Source organism: Hemitrygon akajei, chromosome 2, assembly GCF_048418815.1.
Source record: "Hemitrygon akajei chromosome 2, sHemAka1.3, whole genome shotgun sequence".
Lineage (NCBI taxonomy): Eukaryota > Metazoa > Chordata > Chondrichthyes > Myliobatiformes > Dasyatidae > Hemitrygon > Hemitrygon akajei.
The window spans coordinates 23,501,273-23,523,371 of record NC_133125.1 but is presented as its reverse complement, the minus strand read 5'-3'; the positions used below and the strand labels follow the sequence as shown (position 1 = coordinate 23,523,371).

Below are 22,099 nucleotides of genomic sequence, written 5' to 3'. Positions count from 1 at the left end.
CTATAATACGTTTTACTTTATTTTTCCTGCCAAAATGAGTGATGTCACATTATCGCACTGGTTCTCTGGTAGTTCTTTGCCCACTAATTTACCTCATCTATGTCCCTTTATCACCTCTTTCTCTCCTAACAGCTTATTTTCCTACCTAATAACAAAAGGTAAGGATAAAAGCATGAAGATAAAATCTTAAAATTATTGAACATGCCGTTGAATCAGTTTTCCCCCATACAAGATATTTGAATGAACTGCCCAAACAGCTCTATTCCTAAAATATTATCCTGCAGCCTTGCATATGCTCTTGTCATACATGTTTAAGTGTCTTTTAAAAATTTCCTATGGAACCTAGTGCATCATTTGTGGAAAATGGTATTTTATTTTACCTTTACACTCTGACTGTTAAATAAAACCAAAGACCTCTGCTTACAAACCAACCAGCGGAAGCATCTTCTCCCTATATTTTCTGACAAAACCAATCATCAAATTAGGTTTTCATTAAACCTTAAATGGCTCACCAGGCACAAAACAGCATTCACCACTAATTTAAATGATAATTGTCCATCCATAATCTTTCTTCCCAATCCATCACTGGAACAGCAGTAGGTGGTTTATCATTCAAATCTGTTCACCAATTTATTGAGATTGCCATTTTCTGCCAAATTATATCAATACAGCTTGATTCCTTAAAGTTGTCAAAACCAAGGGAGGTAGTGGGGATAAGCTGCAACTACCTATTAAATGTCCCCAATGGCATGCGTCTCAAAAAGCCTCTGACAACCCAAGTCCAGCTCCTGACCTTCACATGTGGCTTAGCTACTGAGCCTGGTAGTACAGTTTCTACTGATGGGAGAAGGGGCAAAGGTGGGTTACTGATGCCTTAAAAACAGTCGTTTCAGGCAGATGGGGTTCGTCAGCTGTGGTTGGCAGCTCATCTAGGAGAAAGAAAGCTCTGATCTCAAACCCCTGCTGCATTACGGCTATACCCATTTGTGAGGAAGGCTTCAGGAGTAAACCTCGAGGAAATATATAAGTTGAATTCAACGTTGACTGGCAACTCTTGTGGTGTCACTGGTGTCAAACTGTATTGATCTCTCCAATTCCTTTGGATTCATCAACTGCATGAAAAGGGGGAGCTTGCTGTACGGCCAATAGCTTGTTCTCCATACCCTACTCCCCTGGTTTGCACATTGGCTTGGTTATCACATAATGGCTTGTGTAGGATGAAATATCCATGGTCGACCCTGACCAATGGAAGACCTCATATCTCAATACACCTACTTTTACACTATATATCTTTTAATATCATAGCTGTCAATTTTTTTAAACTTAAGATGGATAGATTTAATAAATGAACAAGCATCAAATTCCTTTTGTGGAAATGGTTTCCAAATTCCTACCACTTTTGCATACAGAAGTGCTTTCTAACTTCATTCCTGAAAGGCTTAACTCTATTTGCCACCCAGTTTTATAAGTTTCAGGAAAAATTATCACAGCTTTAGTGAACTCTCCTTATTTCTCCATGGAGTCCCAATATTGTTCTGGTAGATTTAGATTGCTTTCTCTACAAGGCCAGTATGTTTTTCCTGTGAGATGCCATGAACAAATCTTAGTAATTTGTATGATCTAACCAGGGCTGTGTATAAACATTACAAAATCTCTACCATTTTTATTCTAGTCTTTCAGATTATACATAGAGAAGCAGTATCCCAACAATCTTTTTTTAGTTATTTTCTATCTCTGCCCATAACATTTTATGTATCTACTTAAATATACCATCAAGGTTGCAGATTACCCAATCTATTCTAGACTACAACCCAATGGTACAAATTCTGCCCCAGTAATGTACACCAAATGTTATGAACATTAAATTTTCAAGTTCAGGTACCTACATTTCCTATGCCTAATCCCTCACCCAATGCACTCCTTCATCCCCACCATCCCTGCTTTATCTGATTTCACTTATAATCATCTTTATTTATCTGATTCCAGTATCTACAGACACTTACCTCCATTGTCTTCCAAACTCTGTTTCTATGCACCCTCCGCTCTCCCAACACTTCTCTCCATCTGTTCAAGATCTCCTTCCTCACCTGGTTCAATCTATTGTCTACCTTTATATCTTTATACTAGCCATCTCCCCTCTATGCTTTCCACTCTGACACAGGGTTTCGACCCAAAGTATTCACTTTTCCTTTGCTTCTATTGATGCTGCTTGGCTTTACTGAGTTCCTCGAACAATTTGCTTCTTCTTCCAGTTTCCATCAACTACAGACTCTCGTGTAATTAAGTACAAGACTTGTCTCAGTTTGCCATCAAAAACTGCTAAAGATTGTCATCCTTCCTGCTCTTTGTTTAGGAGAAAATAAAAAGTTCTGCCCAAATAATTATCAGGGCTTCATATATGAAGTTGCATTTGGAATGGATGCTTGCTATCTCTTTGTGCTGTAGCAAAGTGACGTAGTATTAAGGTATGCCACTGGCACAACTCTTATTTTTAAATCCCTGTTCATCCTAAAATTAATACTGTAACAAACATTTTACCTGTTCAGCCTTTCTGTTTCAACCTCAAATTCACGGATTTTGCTTTCAGAAATAGCCGATCCATGAGAATAGAGTGTTTGAAATATTTCTTGAATATTGGAGCAGTCTTGCAAAGAATGGGCTAGATGCTCTGCCACACTACTGGACACCTGTTTAAATGAAAGAAATTAAACTTACATGGTGCTCGTGAAGTGTACCATTGTGTGGCAGTGAATGAAACCTCCGCTTATGGTTGCAGGCAGAGCGCTCTGATTAAAAGAATAGTTTAACAGACTGGCAAAAAAATTACTCACAACCTATGTTCCCTCTAACCTGTGTGCGTGCACACACGTTTTTCAACTAGCGCACAAAGGAAATTAATGTGCGTGCAAAAGGTTAGTTACCTAAAATAATGTAGTAATTAATAATAATACTTATTGAAGATAATCTTTTAGCTAAATATTTCTGTTAACTAGATAGTCAGTTTTTCAAATACCACAATGCACGTCACTAATTTACGCCACCTCACCTTTCCTGTTCCGGTTTGTACAGCTTCATCACGGCAGCTGCCATCTTTGGCAGACAGTGTTCACATCATAAAGTTTACAAAGATCTGTTTCAAATCCTGTAGATAGCTTACTAAGTTTTTATTGAAAAAAATATTGATTCACTATATTGAATTCACAAGAAGCAAAGGGCGTGAAGCGCAAAAGAACTGCAAATTTGTTTAAAGTTGAATGGCTTAACAAAATAGTAGAAACTGCTACACTGAAAGCTCATGAGGTCATGAACATTCAGATACGAGAAATATTTATGTATGATTTGGAAACTGGAGTTATCTGTTTGTATTGTCGTGATGCGAAAGTTGCTGGAGAATTTACTAGTGGAAAGAAGTGGAATGGTATTTTGAAACTTGACTTTTTGAAGCGTCATTTGGCAAGTAAATCGCATTTGGACAGTGTACAAAAGCTCAGGCAACAGAACCCATCATTACCTGTTACAGGAGTGCTACGCATGTTATGGCTGAATGCAGATGAACAAGAGCAAAAACGATCAAACCCAGAGGAGATCAAAGTTCGACAGTGTGTTGTTAGCTGTTAAAATGACTAACTCTACATTCAGTTCAACACATTAATGAACATATGGAAAAATTATGTTCAATTCCCAGACAGCTGGTGAAGCAAAAATTATGCGTCTGAATTTCTAAAGACTATCAACTATATTGTTCAGAAAGACATGTTTGAAGAAATAGCATCAGCAGATCTTCACACATTAACAGTTGAAGAAACCACAGACATATCTGTCAACAAATGTCTCATCCTGTACTTCAAATTCAGATCTAAAGATTGTACTGTTTATAAAATGTTTTTTGGCGGAATAGTTCAGCAGCAGGCGTGTGATGCTTCTTCTATTGTTTCAGCGATAAAGCAGTTTTATGAAGAGAAGAAACTTGACCTCCATAAAATGGTGATGTTTACGTCTGATAGAACATCAGTAATGTTGGGCAGAGTTAGTTGGCCACACTTAGTTCAGCAACACTGTGTAGCACACCATGAAGATCTGGGAATGAAAATCAAAAGCTATCAATTGGATGGAAGTTCTATTAGTCTAGATAGAGTTTACAAAGAATGGGTAAATGCCAAAGACAGGAGAGAGAAAAAATAACTGAGAGACTTAAATATGTATGTTATTTTGTGGTTCTTCTGTGCAGTTTTATGTCAAATATTTTGTAAACCTACATAAACTGTGCCACGTGTGCATTCAGTGCGCACGTACTTTTGTCACAGGAAAAAAATTTGCACAACATGACTTTTGTGCACATTGACTTCTAAAAATTAGAGGGAACATTGCTCACAACAGCATTCTGCCTCCTAATGGAATATCTAATAATAGTAATGACCACAATATGACAGGAAGGAATTGGAGAAAGGTTGAAAAAGTAAAAGCAAGTTGGATGCATTGAGTTAACAATCTGGCTTCTTCCCCTTTGCAAAAGGCAAAAGAAAGTGAATACCTTTATACAACGGGCAACATGTCCACAATATATCAATATTCATTTGTAGTTTTGCTGGTCAATCTCGTGGCAATACATAAAGTAATAAAAATTAATATAAGTTTTTCAGATCCAGTATGGCAAGAAGAATAATGAACCTATGAAAAAGGAATTAAGTGAAGACAGAGGAAGAAGAAGGAATAAGCTGGAGCATGTGGAAAGAAGGATGCAGCTGAAGGAAAAAACAAGTCAGGTTAATGTGAAAGTTTTAAGAGAAACCTACAGGTGGTTACCTTTCAATCCATCCATTACCATTGCCTTTCATCATGGTTCAGGAATGCCTCCCCCTCCCCCTTCACCATTTCCCATCCTGTCTCATGTTATCTCCTTGCCCGCCCATCACCTCCCTCTGGTGCTCCTCCCCTCCCCCTTTTTTTCTTTCTTCCATGGCCTCTGTCTCTTTCACCAATCAACTTCCTAGCTCTTTGCTTTATCCCTTCCCCTCCAAGTTTCACCTATCGCCTGGTGTTTCTCTCCCCCTTTTCCCATCCTTTCAAATCTACTCCCCAGCTTTATTTCCTCCAGTCCTGCCGAAGGATTTCAGCCCGAAATATTGACTGTACTTTTTTTCCATAGATGCTGCCTGGTCTGCTGAGTTCCTCCAGCATTTTGTGTGGATTGTAGATTTGGGAGATGTTTTTGAAGTAGCCTTGAGAAGTAAATGTTGTAACTTTTGTAGATAGTGTATACTGCAGCTGAGATACAATACTGGTGAAAAGCATGAACATTGCAGGGTCAAGCAAATGGAAACATAATGTGGTTCATGGGGTTGCAGTTATTAGCTTGCTTTGTCCTGAATAGTAATAAAGCTTCTTAAAGTTTTGGAAGCAGACAAAACTGGAGTACATTCCCACATATTGTTAGCTTGTGACTTGTAGTTAGAGGAAAGGCTGTGGGAAGTGAAGAGGTGAGTTAATTACTGAGGAACATCAAGCTTCTGACCTGCACTTGCAGACACAGTATTACTATGGCCAATCCAGCTACAATTCTAGTCAGCATTATCCACAAAATGTTGCATCTGAGAGAGTCAACAATTTAATACTATTGAACACTAATGCCAAGTGGTTAGGTGCTCCTTTATCTGAATGAGAATTCCTTGCACAGTGCAAGTATTGCTACTTATCAGCTCATGCCTGAATATCATCTAGGTTTCTTTGCAGGCTGACATGGTCTGCTTTGTTCCTTTAGGGATTCTGGAGAGAAAAACAGACATCTTATGATGGAAGTTCATTGATGAAGCAGCTAAAGATAGTTGGGCCAAGAGCAGCATTTGGTCATCCAGTCCATGCCATACCCACACTTACTTTGCTGTAACCTATTCTCTTTCACATGCTCATTAACTCCTTCCAATGCTCCTGCCGCACACCCACACAAGAGGCAACTTTTGGTAGCAGAGTATCCACAGGATGAGAGGGAGAATGTGCAAACTCAACACAGAGGGACCCTGAAGCTGCACTACTCTGCCATCCTCTGAGGAACTCCTGCAGTGTTGTTCTGGGGATCATACTTTGTGCTACCAATAAACATTTTCCTTTGTGGCATTTAAAGGCTGAAGATAAATCATGGATAGGACCTCAAATTGTGCAGTATATCTCATTAACTGTCTAAGCATCCCAATGAGAATGAGGATGAGGAAAGCAGCTCAGTGTGGAGAGTGGGTACTGAGTTAAAACGTGTCTCTGGTGTCATATGGAAATGTATACCTGACATCAGATTATGTTTATCCATGAAATTTTCCTTCATATGGATTATGGCCTATGGACTCTCAATGTTGAACTATTTTAATTTTTTAAAATTTAGAGGTATAGCACAGTAATAGGCCCTTCTGGCTCAATGAGCCTGCATCACCCAATTACACCATGTGACCAATTAACTTATTAGCCTGTACATCTTTGGAATGTAGGAGTAAATCAGAGTGGTCATGGAGAGAATGTACAACTCCTTACAGACAGTGATGGGAATTGAACCCAGGTTGCTGGTGCTGTAATAGCATTACACTACCATGAGATATAACATTTATTCATATATTTTCCTTGTGAAACAATGGTCAGCATCTTCAGGAGAAAATGGGAGAAAATAAGAGGAATCAAAACTACAGTATATATTTACTTTAACAGAGTCCAGCTCAGAGATAAAATTGCAAATTGGATATGTAATCAACCAATCTAAATTGCTGTATGTTTAGGCCCACATAACTAAACCCTAAATTTTGATTTTCTTACAAGAATTCTAGAGGGAAGTGATCCCACTGCACTGCTTCTATTTCTCCATGAATTATGATCTTATCATAGCAAAATTATGAAAACAATTTTAGGAAGATTTAAATTCATAATCACTATTTCATAACCCTGCTACACATTTCCTTTGCATTCCAAGATGTCTATTCTAAACTCTTTTTTTCCACATTTCTCCTGATATTACACTGACTTACCAGTTTTGACTACATTCATTGTGCTTAGAATTTAAACATTTAATACAGGCTGTCACCAAATAACGAATGGGTTTAATTTTTTTTTTGAAAGATGTCCATAGTTAGGAAGTACACAAAAATAATCACTCTACATGGTACCCATACCTCCAGCATATTTAAATGATCGGCAGCAAAAGTACACAAGGTCAATAGGAATAATAACTAAAAGTTGTGGGAGGAGGAAAGAGGGAGGGAGACTGAATTTAATATTATGGGAGCTCGTGTAGGCATTCATAACCTGGGGAGAGCCTGTATTAAAGATTCATAAGATGTTACTCAATTTCTGGTCTTCATTACATCTTGAAGTTAGCAAACTGCATAACTGCAAATCATGGTAATCATGAACAGTGGAAAGTAAAAAGTTGATTTTATTTTGTTGCCTGGTAGACAGAAAGATAAGCAGTTAATTAGTATCTTATTGGTGATGGTGGTTAAAAGGTAAAATGGAAAATTAGTAAGTGATCAGCTCATTTTAGATGAACCATCATTTCTGAAGTTTTAAATACTTACTCCAATACTACTGATCTCTGATCCCAGAACTGGTCGATCTGAAGATGAAGATTCAGACCTAGTCTTAGACAACTTTACTCGTTCAGCAACCTATCAATTAGGGAAGGACTGTCAGAATTAGTAGTTGCCCTTCACACAATGTAAAAACTCAGCATATTACAAAATCAGCCATTGATAAACACTTCATTCTTTAATTCTACATAATGGTCAACAAGTCAACAACACTGCCTTTCTCCATGTCCTCTATGGCTACTCTAAGACTTTGAGCTTCAAAAAAAAAATTAATCCTTCAAAGGTAACTTCAAAGTTTGTGCAGAGCAACCAAACGACAGTAGCTGATTCATAATGTGGTGGAGAACAAGGCCATAAAAACTCACCTTCGCAATGGGGATGTCATTACTGCTACTACTGGTGCTGAGTTCACCAGTACTGGGGTTGACCGGTCGACTGGTTGCAGCCAGCCGACTTGGACTAGCTGGGCCAGATGCTTGCAAGCTTTGTAAACGCGTCTGGAGCTCTCTAACCTAAATTAGAAACAAAACTTGTGTAAATTTTCAATATTAATATTTTACAATAGCAATAAACAATAAAGATAGATATATACTTTATTGATCCCAAAGGAAATTACAATGTAGTGTCAAAGTGGCACAGATATACAAATAATCGGAAGAAAAATAAGAATAAAAAATAAGTTACCTCAAACTGTCTAACAGGAGGGGGCTATCACTTCCCCAGCTATAGGTTGCTCATGATAGAGCCTAATGGACGAGGATAAAAATATAGCACTCTTTAAAACAGTGTAGCTGTCTTAATCTATGACTAAAAGTGATCCTCTGTTCAGCCAAGGTGGTGTGCAGAGGGTAAAAAACATTGTTCAGAATTACCAGGATTTTCCATAGGATCCTTTGCCCTACCACAGTCCAAGTGTCCAGTTTGACTCCTATAACAGAGCCAGCCTTTCTAATCAGTTTAACCTGCATTGATGCTATTGCCCCAGCACACCACCACATACAATTTTGTATGATAGAACATATGAAGGAGAAGCCTACTACTCCAAGGGATCTCACTCTCCTCAGGAAATAGAGGAGACTCTGACCCTTCTTGTACACAGCCTCTGTGTTGGTGCTCTACACATCTGTCATCCAGGTTCACCCCCAAGTATCTGTAGGTCCTCCTCACATCCATGCCCTCACCATCAATAGTAACAGGAAGCAGAGCAGGATTAGTCTTCCTAAAGTCCATCACAATCTCCTCTGACTTACTGACGTTGAGCTGCAGATGACTCAGCTTGCACCATTTGACAAAGTCGTCCGCCAGGGCCTTGTATTTATTCTCCCATCCTCCCTTTATACACCCAAATATTGCTGAGATATTAGAGAATTTCTATAGATGACATGACTCAGAGTTGTATCTAAAGTCTGAGGTATCAGGGTAAACAGGAAGGGAGCCAGTACAAGGTGGTCCTCAATTTCAATTCCTCAGAGTAATATATGCATTTCTTGAGGATCTTTCCCCCAGGAACTCAGTGTCAAGAATAATCATATGTCCCTCCAAGCCACTGGAGATCATGACTGATTACTGGCCTCAACTATACTTTCCAACCTAACCTCTACAAATTCCACATCTCAATATGATTGTCTTGAATGTTCTTAAAGATTGCACTTAGAGCTCTCAGCAATAGAGAATTCTAAAAATAGACTGTCTTCCAAGGATAATGCATTACACATTAAGCCTAAATGGGTGATCACATATCCTGTTCTATATTCACACACCAAAGTAAACATTCTCACCACAAGCTTACACAAGTTTGTTTCATGTCTCATTCATCTAAAATCCTTAAGTGTATAGACCTAATGTTCTCTTCATAAGAAATCCTTTTATCCTAGAAATTAATCTACCGAATCTTCCCCATACTACCTCCAATGCCAAGTATATCTGTCCTGAAAGAGGTCAAATCTGAATGCTAAACACAAGAGGTTCTGCAGATGCTGGAAATCCAGATTAACACACACAAAATGCTGGAGAATCTCAGCAGGTCAAGCAGCATCTATAGAGGTCAATGTTTCTGGCAAAGAACATAGAATAGTACAGCACAGTACAGGCCCTTCAGCCCATAATGCTGTGCCGACCCTTACACCCTGCCTCCCATATAACCCTTCACCTTAAATTCCTCCATATACCTGTCTAGTAGTCTCTTAATTTTCACTAGTGTATCTGCCTCCATCACTGACTCAGGCAGAGCATTCCACGCACCAACCACTCTCTGAGTAAAAAACCTTCCTCTAATATCCCCCTTGAACTTCCTTCCCCTTACCTTAAAGCCAAGACCTCTTGTACTGAGCAGTGGTGTCCTGGGGAAGAGGCGCTGGCTGTCCACTCTATCTATTCCTCTTAATATCTTGTACACCTCTATCATGTCTCCTCTCATCCTCCTTCTCTCCAGAGAGTAAAGTCCTAGCTCTCTTAATCTCTGATCATAATGTATACTCTCTAAACCAGGCAGCATCCTGTTATACCTCCACTGTACCCTTTCCAATGCTTCCACATCCTTCCTATAGTGAGGCAATCAGAACTGGACACAGCACTCCAAGTGTGGCCTAACCAGAGTTTTATAGAGCTGCATCATTACCTCGCAACTCTTAAACTCTATCCCTCGACTTATGAAAGCTAACACGACATAAGCTTTCTTAACTACCCTATCTACCTGTGAGGCAACTTTCAGGGATCTATGGACATGCACCTCCAGATCCCTCTGCTCCTCCATACTTCCAAGTATCCTGCCATTTACTTTGTACTCTGCCTTGGAGTTTGTCCTTCCAAAGTGTACCACCTCACACTTCTCCGGGTTAAACTCCATCTGCCACTTCTTAGCCCACTTCTGCATCCTATCAATGTCTCTCTGCTATCTTGGACAATCCTCTACACTATCCACAACACCACTAACCTTTGTGTCGTCTGCAAACTTGCCAACCCACCCTTCTACCCCCACATCCAGGTCGTTAATAAAAATCACGAAAAGTAGAGGTCCCAGAACCGAATCCTTGTGGGACACCACTAGTCACAACCCTCCAATCTGAATGTACCATGATCCTCCACCATGACCCTCTGCTTTCTGCAGGCAATCCAATTCTGAATTCACCTGGCCAAACTTCCCTGGATCCCATGCCTTCTGACTTTCTGAATAAGCCTACCATGTGGAACCTTGTCAAATGCCTTACTAAAATCCATGTAGATCACATCCACTGCACTACCCTCATCTATATGCCTGGTCACCTCCTCAAAGAACTCTATCAGACTTGTTACACACAATCTGCCCTTCACAAAGCCATGCGGACTGTCCCTAATCAGACCATGATTCTCTAAAAGCCCGAAGATCCTATCTCTAAGAATCTTTTCCAACAGCTTTCCCACCACAGACATAAGGCTCACCGGTCTATAATTAACCAGACTATCCCTACTACTTTTTTTGAACAAGGGGACAACATTCGCCTCCCTCCAATCCTCCGGTACCATTCCTGTGGACAACGAGTACATAAAGATCTTAGCCAGAAGCTCAGTAATCTCTTCCCTCACTTCGTGGAGCAGCCTGGGGAATACACTGTCAGGCCCCGGGGACTTAACTGTGCTAATGTATTTTAACAACTCCAACACCTCCTCTCCCTTAATATCAACATGCTCCAGAACATCAACCTCACTCATATTGTCCTCACCGTCATCAAGTTCCCTCTCATTGGTGAATACTGAAGAGCAGTATTCATTGAGGACCTCGCTCACTTCCACAGCCTCCAGGCACAACTATATTTCAGATATGTGCTAACCTATAAAGTTTCAGCAAGAGCTGTTTACTCTTGTATTCTATTCCCATTGCAATGAAGTTCAATATTCCATTCCTAATTACATGCTGCAACTGCTTGTTTGTTGAATACAGAAAACCAGATCTCTCAAAGCATTGCCATCTACTGGTCTTGCACAATTCAAATATTCAACTTTTCTATTCTGCTGAAGTGCACAACCTCCTTATAATGTTCCATGTGCCACCATTTTGTAAAGTCAGTTTGCATTCTGTATCTTGCTCACATTCATATTTTCTGACCAAGTGCCCAACCCAAATTTGCAATCTACACAAGAATGTATTGATTTTAGTCCTAAACAAGGGTCTCAGCTGAAACGTCAACTGTTTATTCATTTCCATAATCTCCAGTTTTGCTAAGTTCCTGCAGCATTTTGTGCGTGCTGCTCTGGATTTCCAGCATCTGCGGAATTTCTTGTGTTACTGATTTTGTTCTGTGTATGCAAAGAATTGCACAAACTCAAGGGTCAAGATTATTTATTGGTAGTATTCGGCTATTAAACAGAGGTCCTACTAATAGTTTATAATCCTTTGCTGAACAACATCCAGCCTCAAATCTTAAATTTGCTTTATCCTGATTAGTGGTTTAAATATTCAGAGAGGGAAATTAGGTTTCAATCCTCAAAGTTTCTTATTTGAAGCAATATCACAGTTTAACCATTAGGTAGATGTGCAAGTATAAGGATTAATTCTGGGAGGGTGTATGGCCATGAGTGCTTACAAAATGAGAAAACAGAAAATATGAGTCAAACATTGCAAGAAATATATGAAATAGGTTAGGAAGATAACAAAGTACTAAAATATCACAAATGATTTACTGTTTATTCAAAAGAATTGAACATTAACAACAAAATTAAGCAACAGCATCAGATAGGAACACAAGAAATAGGAGAAGGATCACTTAAGAGGAAAAAGAGCCTGCTCTGCCACTCAAAATCTCAGCTACTCTTCTACCACAGCATGACTTCCTACAAATTCCTCACCTCCTTTTATTCATTACCTAAGATCAATTGATCTCTGATTTGAATGTATTCAATGACTGAACTGCTACAGACCAGAAGGATGAAAAATAATTCAAAGATTTCCCATGCTGTGGGTGAAAAAATTTCTGCTAGTCTCATTCCAAAATGACTTACTCCGTATTCTAGGTTCCTCAACCAGTATAAATACCTTCTTTGCATCCATCCCATCTAGAACTAGAATTCTGGAAGCTTCAGCGCGGAGCATTCAGAAACTGACAAAGGATTAAAAAGGATGAAACTCAGTCTTGGGAGCTCTGTTAAAAATATTCCAAGAAAGTCCAAAAAGAGAGAATGACACTCAGAAGAGCAGGACAATCTTGAAAGTAAAAATTGAAATGATCAAAATTAAGAAACCTGAGCCAACAGCTTTCCTGTTAAGTCCATATTGCAGATTTTTAAGTAAAATGTATACTTGCCCTCCGACGCAACCGATCTCTTTCCTCACGAATAGCATTCATGGTGGCTCTTGTTCTATTCAGATCTTCCTCCTTGCCACACAGCATAGCAGTGAGGCTTTCATTTTCTTCCCGAAGAGTTGCTAATTCCTTTTCCCATCGAGATCTCTCTTCAGCAAGAGTTGGGTAGAAATCACGTCCAAGTACTCCCTCAATTTCTTCTACGGTCTATTAAAAATATTCATCAAAGTATAAAATTATTGTTGTAGCAATGACCACATGGCACCATTCAAGTGTTTTGCTGTAGTTACTATTATATGTATTATTACCATGCACACTGTTTACTCTGTTAACTTCATGTGAGCAAAGAATTTCATTGCATCCAGATGTATATGACAATAAACTAATTACAATAAGTTATATTAAGCAAATTTCAGGTCCTGGAAATAGACAGATCTCTAATTTACAGTATTTAAAAGTCAAGTGATAATGTGTATGGGTTGATTGATGAGAAGGAAATTAAGAAAAATCCCAGTTTCCCTTCAAAACAAATACGGTGGATGGAAAATATTCTTATATGCTTAGGATATCAGTTTTACTCTATTCTGAATGACAAGATTTCTGATTGTCTCATTACATAGATGCATTCGACTGGATTACATATTAGCACTGAGTGAATCAAGAATCTCTCTAATGCTCAAGTATGGCACTAACAAGTCAAAATGGTACTAAATTGGTGAATAATTTCATTTAGCAATCCAGTCCATCCTAAATTTCAGCTAAACTTTTGAAATAAAAATGTTTTAAAGAATGCATCTACCAACATGTCAAGATTCACAAAACCTACATGCATTTTTACTGTAACATTAAATGGTAGGAGATATTTTATGCATAGATAAACCACAAAAAAAAACATGAGATGAAATGCCAGTTAATTTGTAGCATTGTCAGTATTGGTTGAAAGAGAAATGCTTGTCAGAATTGCAAACAATGTCTAGTTTTTTTTTTAAACTGTGATTGTTGCTATAAGCATAGGCACTGGAAAAATGGACCATACACGAGGACCCCAAATTGTCAAAGCAGTTCCTGTACTGGCCAACTGGATACTGCTGTAACAACATTGCTTCGTCATTATTCCTCGGGTGTTACTCTGCTACCAAACTTTAACAGCTTTTGATTTTTTTCCCAATTGAACATAATAGACAGCCTCATTTCAGACATCACCCAATATTTTTCATGTGTGATATGTTAACCATTGACAAAGATAAAATGGAGAATAGAAATAAAAGATGAGTTAAAGCTCAGTAAGTCTTCAAAATATCTTTGCCTTGATGTTAATATTTTACTGGAAGTCATTGGGACTTGAGGGAAGGGAGTGGAGCAAAAGCAGATTAAGGAAGAGACTAGAACAATATATTACTGTTCTCAACTCTTTCAACCAAAAGACAATTCCTCAACCATTTAGGTATATTTTTGGAGGTGTGGTTATTAATGCAATTACATTACAGAGTGGTGACCATTACAGAGACTTGGATGGCTTAGCGACAGAAATGGTTACTTCAGGTGCTGGGTTTAACATGTTTCAGAAAGGACAGGGAGGGAGGCAAAAGAGGTGGGGGCGCGGCACTGTTGATCAGAGATAGTGTCACGGCTGCAGAAAAGGTGGATGTCATGGAGGGATTGTCTTTGGAGTTTCTGTGGGTGGAGGTTAGGAACAGGAAGGGGTCAATAACTTTACTGAGTTTTTTTTTATAGGTCGCCCAATAGCAACAGGGATATCGAGGAGCAGATAGCGAAACAGATCCTGGAAAGGTGTAATAACAACAGAGTTATCGTGATGGGAGATTTTTAATTTCCCAAATACTGATTGGCATCTCCCTAGAGCAAGGGATTTAGATGGGGTGGAGTTTGTTAGGTGTGTTCAGGAAGTTTCTTGACACGATATGTAGATAAGCCTACAAAAGGAGAGACTGTAATTGATTTGGTATTGGGAAATAAACCTGCTCAGGTGTCAGATCTCACAGCGGGAGAGCATTTTGGAGATAGTGATCATAATTCTATCTCCTTCACAATAGCATTGGAGAGGGATAGGAACAGACAAGTTAGAAAAGCGTTTAATTTGAGTAAGGGGAATTATGAGGCAAGAAATTAGAAGCTTAAATTGGGAACAGATGTTCTCAGGGAAAAGTACAGAAGAAATGTGGCACGTGTTCAGGGAATAATTGTGTGAAGTTCTGTATAGGTACGTTCCAATGAGACAGGGAAGTTATGGTAGGGTACAGGAACCGTGGTGTACAAAGGCTGTAATAAATCTAGTCAAGAAGAAAAGGTTACAAAAGGTACAGAGAGCTAGGTAATGTTAGGGATCTAGAAGATTATAAGACCAGCAGGAAGGAGCTTAAAAAGGAAATTGGGAGAGCCAGAAGGGGCCATGAGAAGGGGCAGGATTAAGGAAAACCCCACGGCATTCTACAAGTATGTGAAGAGCAAGAGGATAAGACGTGAAAGAACAGGACCTATCAAGAGTGACAGTGGGGAAAGTGTGTATGGAACCAGAGGAAATAGCAGGGGTACTTAATGAATACTTTACTTCAGTATTCACTGTGGAAAAGGATCTTGGCGATTGTAGTGCTAACTTGCAGCAGACTGAAAAGCTTGAGCATGTAGATATTAAGAAAGAGGATGTGCTGGAGCTTTTGGAAAATATCAAGTTGGATAAGTCGCTGGGACCGGATGAGATGTACCCCAGGCTACTATGGGAGGCGAGGGAGGAGATTGATGAGCCTCTGGCGATTATCTTTGAATCATCAATGGGGATGGGAGAAGTTCCGGAGGATTGGAGGGTTGCAGATGTTGTTCCTTTATTCAAGCAAAGGAGTAGAGATAGCCCAGGAAATTATAGACCAGTGAGTCTTACTTTAGTAGTTGGTAAGTTGAAGGAGAAAATCCTGAGAGGCAGGATTTATGAACATTTGGAGAGGTATAATATGATTAGGAATAGTCAGCATGGCTTTATCAAGGGCAGGTCATGCCTTACAAGCCTGATTGAATTTTCTGAGGATGTGACTAAACACATTGATGAAGGAAGAGCAGTAGATGTAGTGTATATGGATTTCAGCAAGGTATTTGATAAGGTACCCCATGCAAGGCTTATTGAGAAAGTAAGGAGGCATGAGATCCTAGGGAACATTGCTTTGTGGATCCAGAACTGGCTTGCCCACAGAAGGCAAAGTGTGATTGTAGACGGGTCATATTCTGCATGGAGGTCGGTGACCAGTGGTGTGCCTCAGGGATCTGTTCTGGGACCCTTACTCTTCGTGATTTTTATAAAAAACCTGGATGAGGAAGTGGAGGGATGGGTTAGTAAATTTGCTGATGACACAAAGGTTGGAGGTGTTGTGGATAGTGTGGAGGGCTGTCAGAGGTTACAGCGGGACATTGATAGGATGCAAAACTGGGCTGAGAAGTGGCAGACACAGTTCAACCCAGATAAATATGAAGTGGTTCATTTTGGTAAGGTTAAATAAAATGGCAGAATATAGTATTAATGGTAAGACTGTTGGCAGTGTGGAGTATCAGAGGGATCTTGGGGTCCGAGTCCATAGGACACTCAAAGCAGCTGCACAGGTTGACACTGTGGTTAAGAAGGCATACGGTGTATTGGCCTTCATTAATCGTGGAATTGAATTTAGGAGCCGAGACGTAATGTTGCAGCTATATAGGAACCTGGTCAGACCCCACTTGGCGTACTGCGCTCAGTTCTGGCCGCCTCACTACAGGAAGGATGTGAAAACCATAGAAAGGGTACAGAGAAGATTTACAAGGATGTTGCCTGGATTGGGGAGCATGCCTTATGAAAACAGGTTGAGTGAACTCGGCCTTTTTTCCTTGGAGCAAAGGAGGATGAGAGGTGACCTGATAGAGGTGTACAAGATGATGAGAAGCATTGATCATGTGGGTAGTCAGAGGCTTTTTCCCAGGGCTGAAATGGTTGCCATAAGAGGACACAGGTTTAAGGTGCTGTGGAGTAGGCACAGAGGTGATGTCAGGGGTAAGTTTTTTCACTCAGAGTGGTGAGTGCGTGGAATGGGCTGCCGGCAACGGTGGTGGAGGCAGATACGATACGGTCTTTTAAGAGACTTTTAGATAGGTACATAGAGGGCTATAGGGAAGTCTAGTAATTTCTAAGGCAGGGACATGTTCGGCACAACTTTGTGGGCCGAAGGGCCTGTAATGTGCTGTAGGTTTTATATGTTTTCTATGTAGATAGATAAAAGCCACACTGCAGATAAACTCAAGGTAAATGAATACCTTTATAGCTAGGTCACAATGCTCACTGGCAGTAGTGAGTTGCTCTATATGTCTGTCTACTTCTGCTACTGAAAGACTGCAGCTGCTCTTCTTCCTTCCACAAACTACATTTTCCAGCCCAGTCAGCACCCTCTGGAGCTCTGAATTGAGGTCACTACAGGTATCTAAAACAAAAGAAAAACATTCACTTCATTATAACAGCTGATAAAAAAAGACACTCTTTGTGTGCAGCTCCTTTGCACTATATTACTTCCACAAAACAAAATTCACAACATTGAAAATCAGTGAAAAAACACCTGATTCTAATAGCTATAAAATTACTTGAATGTTATGCAAAGTATTCGCAATTTTGATATTTTGTAGAACCAAAATGAAGCAGTCCTTGACATTCAGTGCATAGATTCAGATTTGTAAAGTAGTTATGAACTGATAAATATTCTTTCATCAGTTAGTGGAAGTAGAAGCAACAATACATCAAGCTGTTTATAAAAAGGCAAACACTGTAAAAATCATTTCAAAAATATCTGGAAATGAGAAACAACTGTGATAAGATTAGGAAGATCAACCAAAAAGTTAACACTAAAGTTAGGCTGTCACTTTGGAGATCCAAAAGAAAGGTGTCTGGATTCTCGTGTTTACTTTCAGCTTGCTTTAACTGATTGATATCAGATCACAGCAATAGAGTACAGACAAAGCTGTCATTCACTGTACTCAACTCTGTTTGGCCCAATGATTACATGGGTAGATGTGAGCACGTCTGATATTTCTGGAAAGACAGAAAAAATTCTGGAAATGCTCAAGTGATTACACGGTATCGCTGGATGGAGATGCACCTAACTTTTCTATTCAATTATGATCATTAATCTGGAATGTTAACTCTGCCTCACCATGAATAAAGGGTGACATCTACAATGTTTTACTTCTAAAAGACAAATTTAATTTCAAATGTAAGTTTAGCCAATTAATCAACAAGTGTTAATTTATATAGTACCTTTTATTTCTATGTAACGCCTAAAATGGTTTTTTAAAATACAAGAAATTTTAGATGAATACAAGATGAATTTCTTTGCCTATTTTAGCAGTTAAATCTGGAGAGATTTTATTTTTCCAGCCAGAAAAAATCAAAGCCATTTCCACCATTAAAAGACCACCAAGCTCATTAATAGATAAAATATAGTACACTTATTCTCCCAGATCTGTATACAAGATAATTAATCGATAGCAACCAAAGATTTCCAAAGACTATTCCAATTGCCATTCTACAGAAGCCACTCTATTCATTGTTCTCTAATGTCTATTTGATTATCACAGATGTAGTCTGTGGAAGTGGAAGTAACAGCTAAAAGGAACATCTGTTGCAGTTGCCCATAAACCTGCAAATCCCTTATAGGTTTCAGAAACTTTCAAGATGCTACCATTAAGGTATTTGTGAACTAAGTCAAGCAGCTGCCACATTCTCCTTGAGGCTGGCATAAGACCTTTAGTATAACTGAAAGAATTGAGGAGAATTATACTGAAGCTCTTAGAGGAACATGCTTTAAATTATAGCCTTCTCTTCAGCCTCTGCTGGACTACTTTTTAAAATTCTGTCTAAGAGTGGATATCACTGGCCAGGCCAGCATTCTCTGCTCACACTTAAATGCCCAAGATGCCCAATTGCCATCATATCTGCTGCAGTCCATTTGGTGAACATACTCCCATGGTGATTAGGTGAATTTTATGATTTTGACCAACCATGAGGAAATGGTAATATAGTTTGATGCCAGAAAGGTGCTTTACATGAGTTCCTAACAGCTCTATTTGTATTTATCTTGTTTCAGAAGTAACAAGGACCTACAGATGCAGAGAATCTTATAAAAGTTACACAGCAGAGTGCACTGGTTCTTATGTGTGTGGAAGGATTCTTAAAATTGTGTACGGTGATAGCCCTTTCCTACTAACTTCCCAATTCTCTTTATCCCTTGAGTTCTGTACATTATCTTATGCCACCTCCTTATCAATACTTCGTTTAAGCAGAAAGTATTTATATTGATGTGTAGAAAGAAGAATGATCTTCTCTCTAGGCAAGTAGTGGGTAATTAAAGATTAGGACATGATCATGTATTAGGGTCATACGTGGTCTTTTCTTTGTGTTCTTTTTCATAGTTGATTATTTCACCTCAAATGCTGTAATGGATTTGGTCAAAAACTGGCATTTGTAAATAGTATGCTCAGAAATTAAACAGCATATGTCTATGTGTTCATAGCTTAACAAAGATGCCTTGAAAACAGAGCAAGTGCTCAATCATTACCACAGCACCAGCAATTTGCCAACCTGATTACCTCCCACCAAAACCAGCAGTTCAGGATACAAAGAAAGAAATTAAAGAATCATAAAAAACATGGTGCCACTTAATCCATTCAATCAAGAGCAACTGTGCTGTTCTGACACTTACACCTTTCGGCCTGGTCTAGAATGCAAATGATCATTCTTAATCTTAAACTTCTCTTCCTTGTTGCTGCTGCTGTCTCCCTCCTTCTTGAATTCAGGTCATGACTTGGCCTCTGCCACCACCAGATAAGCTATGCCAGCTTCTTGCAGTTTCAGTCAGGTAGGACATGTAGAAGCCAGGGTCCCACATCTATTTCCCTTCAACCATTCGGTTCTTGAACCAAATGGCAAAACCCTCATCACTACAGTTTAACAGCACTAAGATCACTTGGATCACTTTACACTAAAAGCAAAATTATTTTTTCAAAGTTCAAAGTAAATTTATTATCAAAGTACATACTGTGGCGACCCAATTACTAGCACACTCGAACTGGCTGACAATTAGCCAGCGTGCAGGCACAAAGGCTAGGTCGGCAACAGAGGGAGAAAGCCTGAGGGGGTTTCAGTACGTGCCTCTCGAGGCATCCGGCGGGGGAGAGAGGCTTTAAAGCAAGGCTTTATCTTTGACTGCAGTTTACCGACTCCGTGTCATTATTTTAGCGCTGCGTGTAGCACACCGCTACAAATGGTGACCCCGACGGTCCAAACGTGTTTGGACCGGAGATGAACAACGCCGCATCTGTTCATGCGGTTTCCTTGAAACTGCCAAGCTTCTGGACGCTACAACCTCACCTATGGTTTCAGCAAGCAGAAGCCCAATTCCACGTTTGGCAGATAACCTCAGAGGACACCCGTTACTACTATGTGGTGAGCTCCCTCGACCAGGACACAGCGGCCCAGGTCGTGGAGTTCGTACAGTCTCCCCGGCGGACGGCAAGTACACGGAATTCAAAGCCCTGCTGATAAGGACTTTCGGGCTCTCCTGCCACGAGCGAGCTGCCTGTTTACTGCACCTGGATGGCTTGGAAGACAGGCCTCCATCTGCTTTAATGAATGAGATGTTGTCTCTGGCCGACGGACACACACCCTGCCTCATGTTTGAGCAGGCATTCCTGGAGCAGCTGCCCGAGGACATACGCCTGCTGCTGACCGTCGCGGATTTCAGCGACCCCCGGAAGGTGGCAGCCCGGGCGGACTTGCTGTGGAACACCAAGAAGGGGAGTGGGGCGTCCATCTCACTGATCACCGGGCCACGCTCCCAGCAGCAAACCAATCCAGGCCCGGCTGCAGAGCCCGCTAAATCCAGAGGCCAGGGTGTGGAGCCCAACGAGCAATGGTGCTTCTACCACCAGCGGTGGGGCGCAGAAGCCCGCCGTTGTCGCCCACCCTGCCAGTTCCCGGGAAACGTCAGGGCCAGCCGTCGCTGATGGCTACGGCAGCTGGCCATCGGGATAGCCTCCTGTATGTGTGGGACAGCAGGTCGGGACGCCGGTTTTTGGTCGACGCCGGTGCCGAGATCAGCATCTTACCTCCGACAAGTTACGACACCCGCAGCAGGGCGCCAGGTCCCCCCCTGCGGGCCGCGAACGGCAGCACAATAAGGACCTATGGCATCCGTCCGGTGCAGCTACGGTTCGGCTCCAGCCAGTTCACGTGGGACTTCACACTGGCCGCCGTAGCCCAACCGCTTCTGGGTGCGGATTTCTTGCGGGCTCACAGCCTACTGGTCGACCTGCCCAGGAAGAGACTGGTTCACACCGAGACCTTTCAGACGTTCTCCCTGGGTGCAGCCCAGTAGCCAGCCCCTCACCTCGGCTCCATCACGCTTTCCGACGACTTCACCAGGGTCCTGGCGGATTTCCCATCGGTTCTGGCACCGCAGTTCGCAGCAGCCATGCCCCGACACGGCGTACAGCACCACATCCCGACCCAGGGACCACCCCTCCACGCCCGTGCTCGGCGGCTTCCCCCGGACAAGCTCCGACTGGCGAAGGAGGAGTTCAAGAGGATGGAGGAATTGGGGACCATCCGGCGGTCCGACAGCCCATGGGCCTCCCCCCTGCACATGGTGCCCAAAGCGACAGGGGGCTGGAGACGGTGCGGCGACTACCGCAGGCTGAACGAGGCTACAACACCGGACCGCTACCCTGTGCCACACATTCAGGACTTTGCAGCAAACCTGCACGGCACACGGATCTTCTCCAAGGTAGACCTCATCCGCGGATACCATCAAATCCCGATGCATCCGGACGTCCCCGAAACGGCTCTCATCACCCCGTTCGGCCTTTTTGAGTTCCTCCGCATGCCGTTCGGCCTGAAGAATGCCGCTCAGATGTTCCAGCGGTTGATGGACGCGGTGGGACACGACCTGGACTTCACATTCATCTTTTTGGACGACATCCTCATAGCCAGCAGCAGCTGTCAGGAGCATCTGTCCCACCTCCGACAACTCTATGCCCGGCTGAGTGACTACGGTCTAACAATCAACCTGGCCAAATGCCAGTTCGGGCTCGAAACCATTGACTTCCTGGGCCACAGGATTACCACAGAAGGGGCAACCCCTCTGCCCGCTAAGGTAGATGCGGTCCGCCATTTCCCCCGACCCACCACGATCAAAGGCCTTCAGGAATTCGTAGGTATGGTCAATTTCTACCACCGCT

At 41.2% G+C, this 22,099-nt stretch overlaps 1 protein-coding gene across 3 annotated transcripts in view; it reads right to left on the bottom strand.

The window, feature by feature from the left end:
* mcc (MCC regulator of WNT signaling pathway) overlaps window positions 1–22,099 on the bottom strand; it is a 151,024-nt gene that overhangs the window by 30,813 nt on the left and 98,112 nt on the right. For 2 of the 3 annotated variants that reach the window (XM_073068610.1, XM_073068628.1), the window contains 5 exons: window positions 17,129–17,292; window positions 12,839–13,045; window positions 7,928–8,074; window positions 7,551–7,640; window positions 2,539–2,687 (listed from right to left, as the gene is read on the bottom strand). In XM_073068610.1, coding sequence (XP_072924711.1) covers window positions 2,539–2,687; window positions 7,551–7,640; window positions 7,928–8,074; window positions 12,839–13,045; window positions 17,129–17,292 — 757 coding nt within the window. The remainder of the gene's footprint in view (window positions 1–2,538; window positions 2,688–7,550; window positions 7,641–7,927; window positions 8,075–12,838; window positions 13,046–17,128; window positions 17,293–22,099) is intronic. The other variant, XM_073068619.1, reaches the window with a different exon arrangement.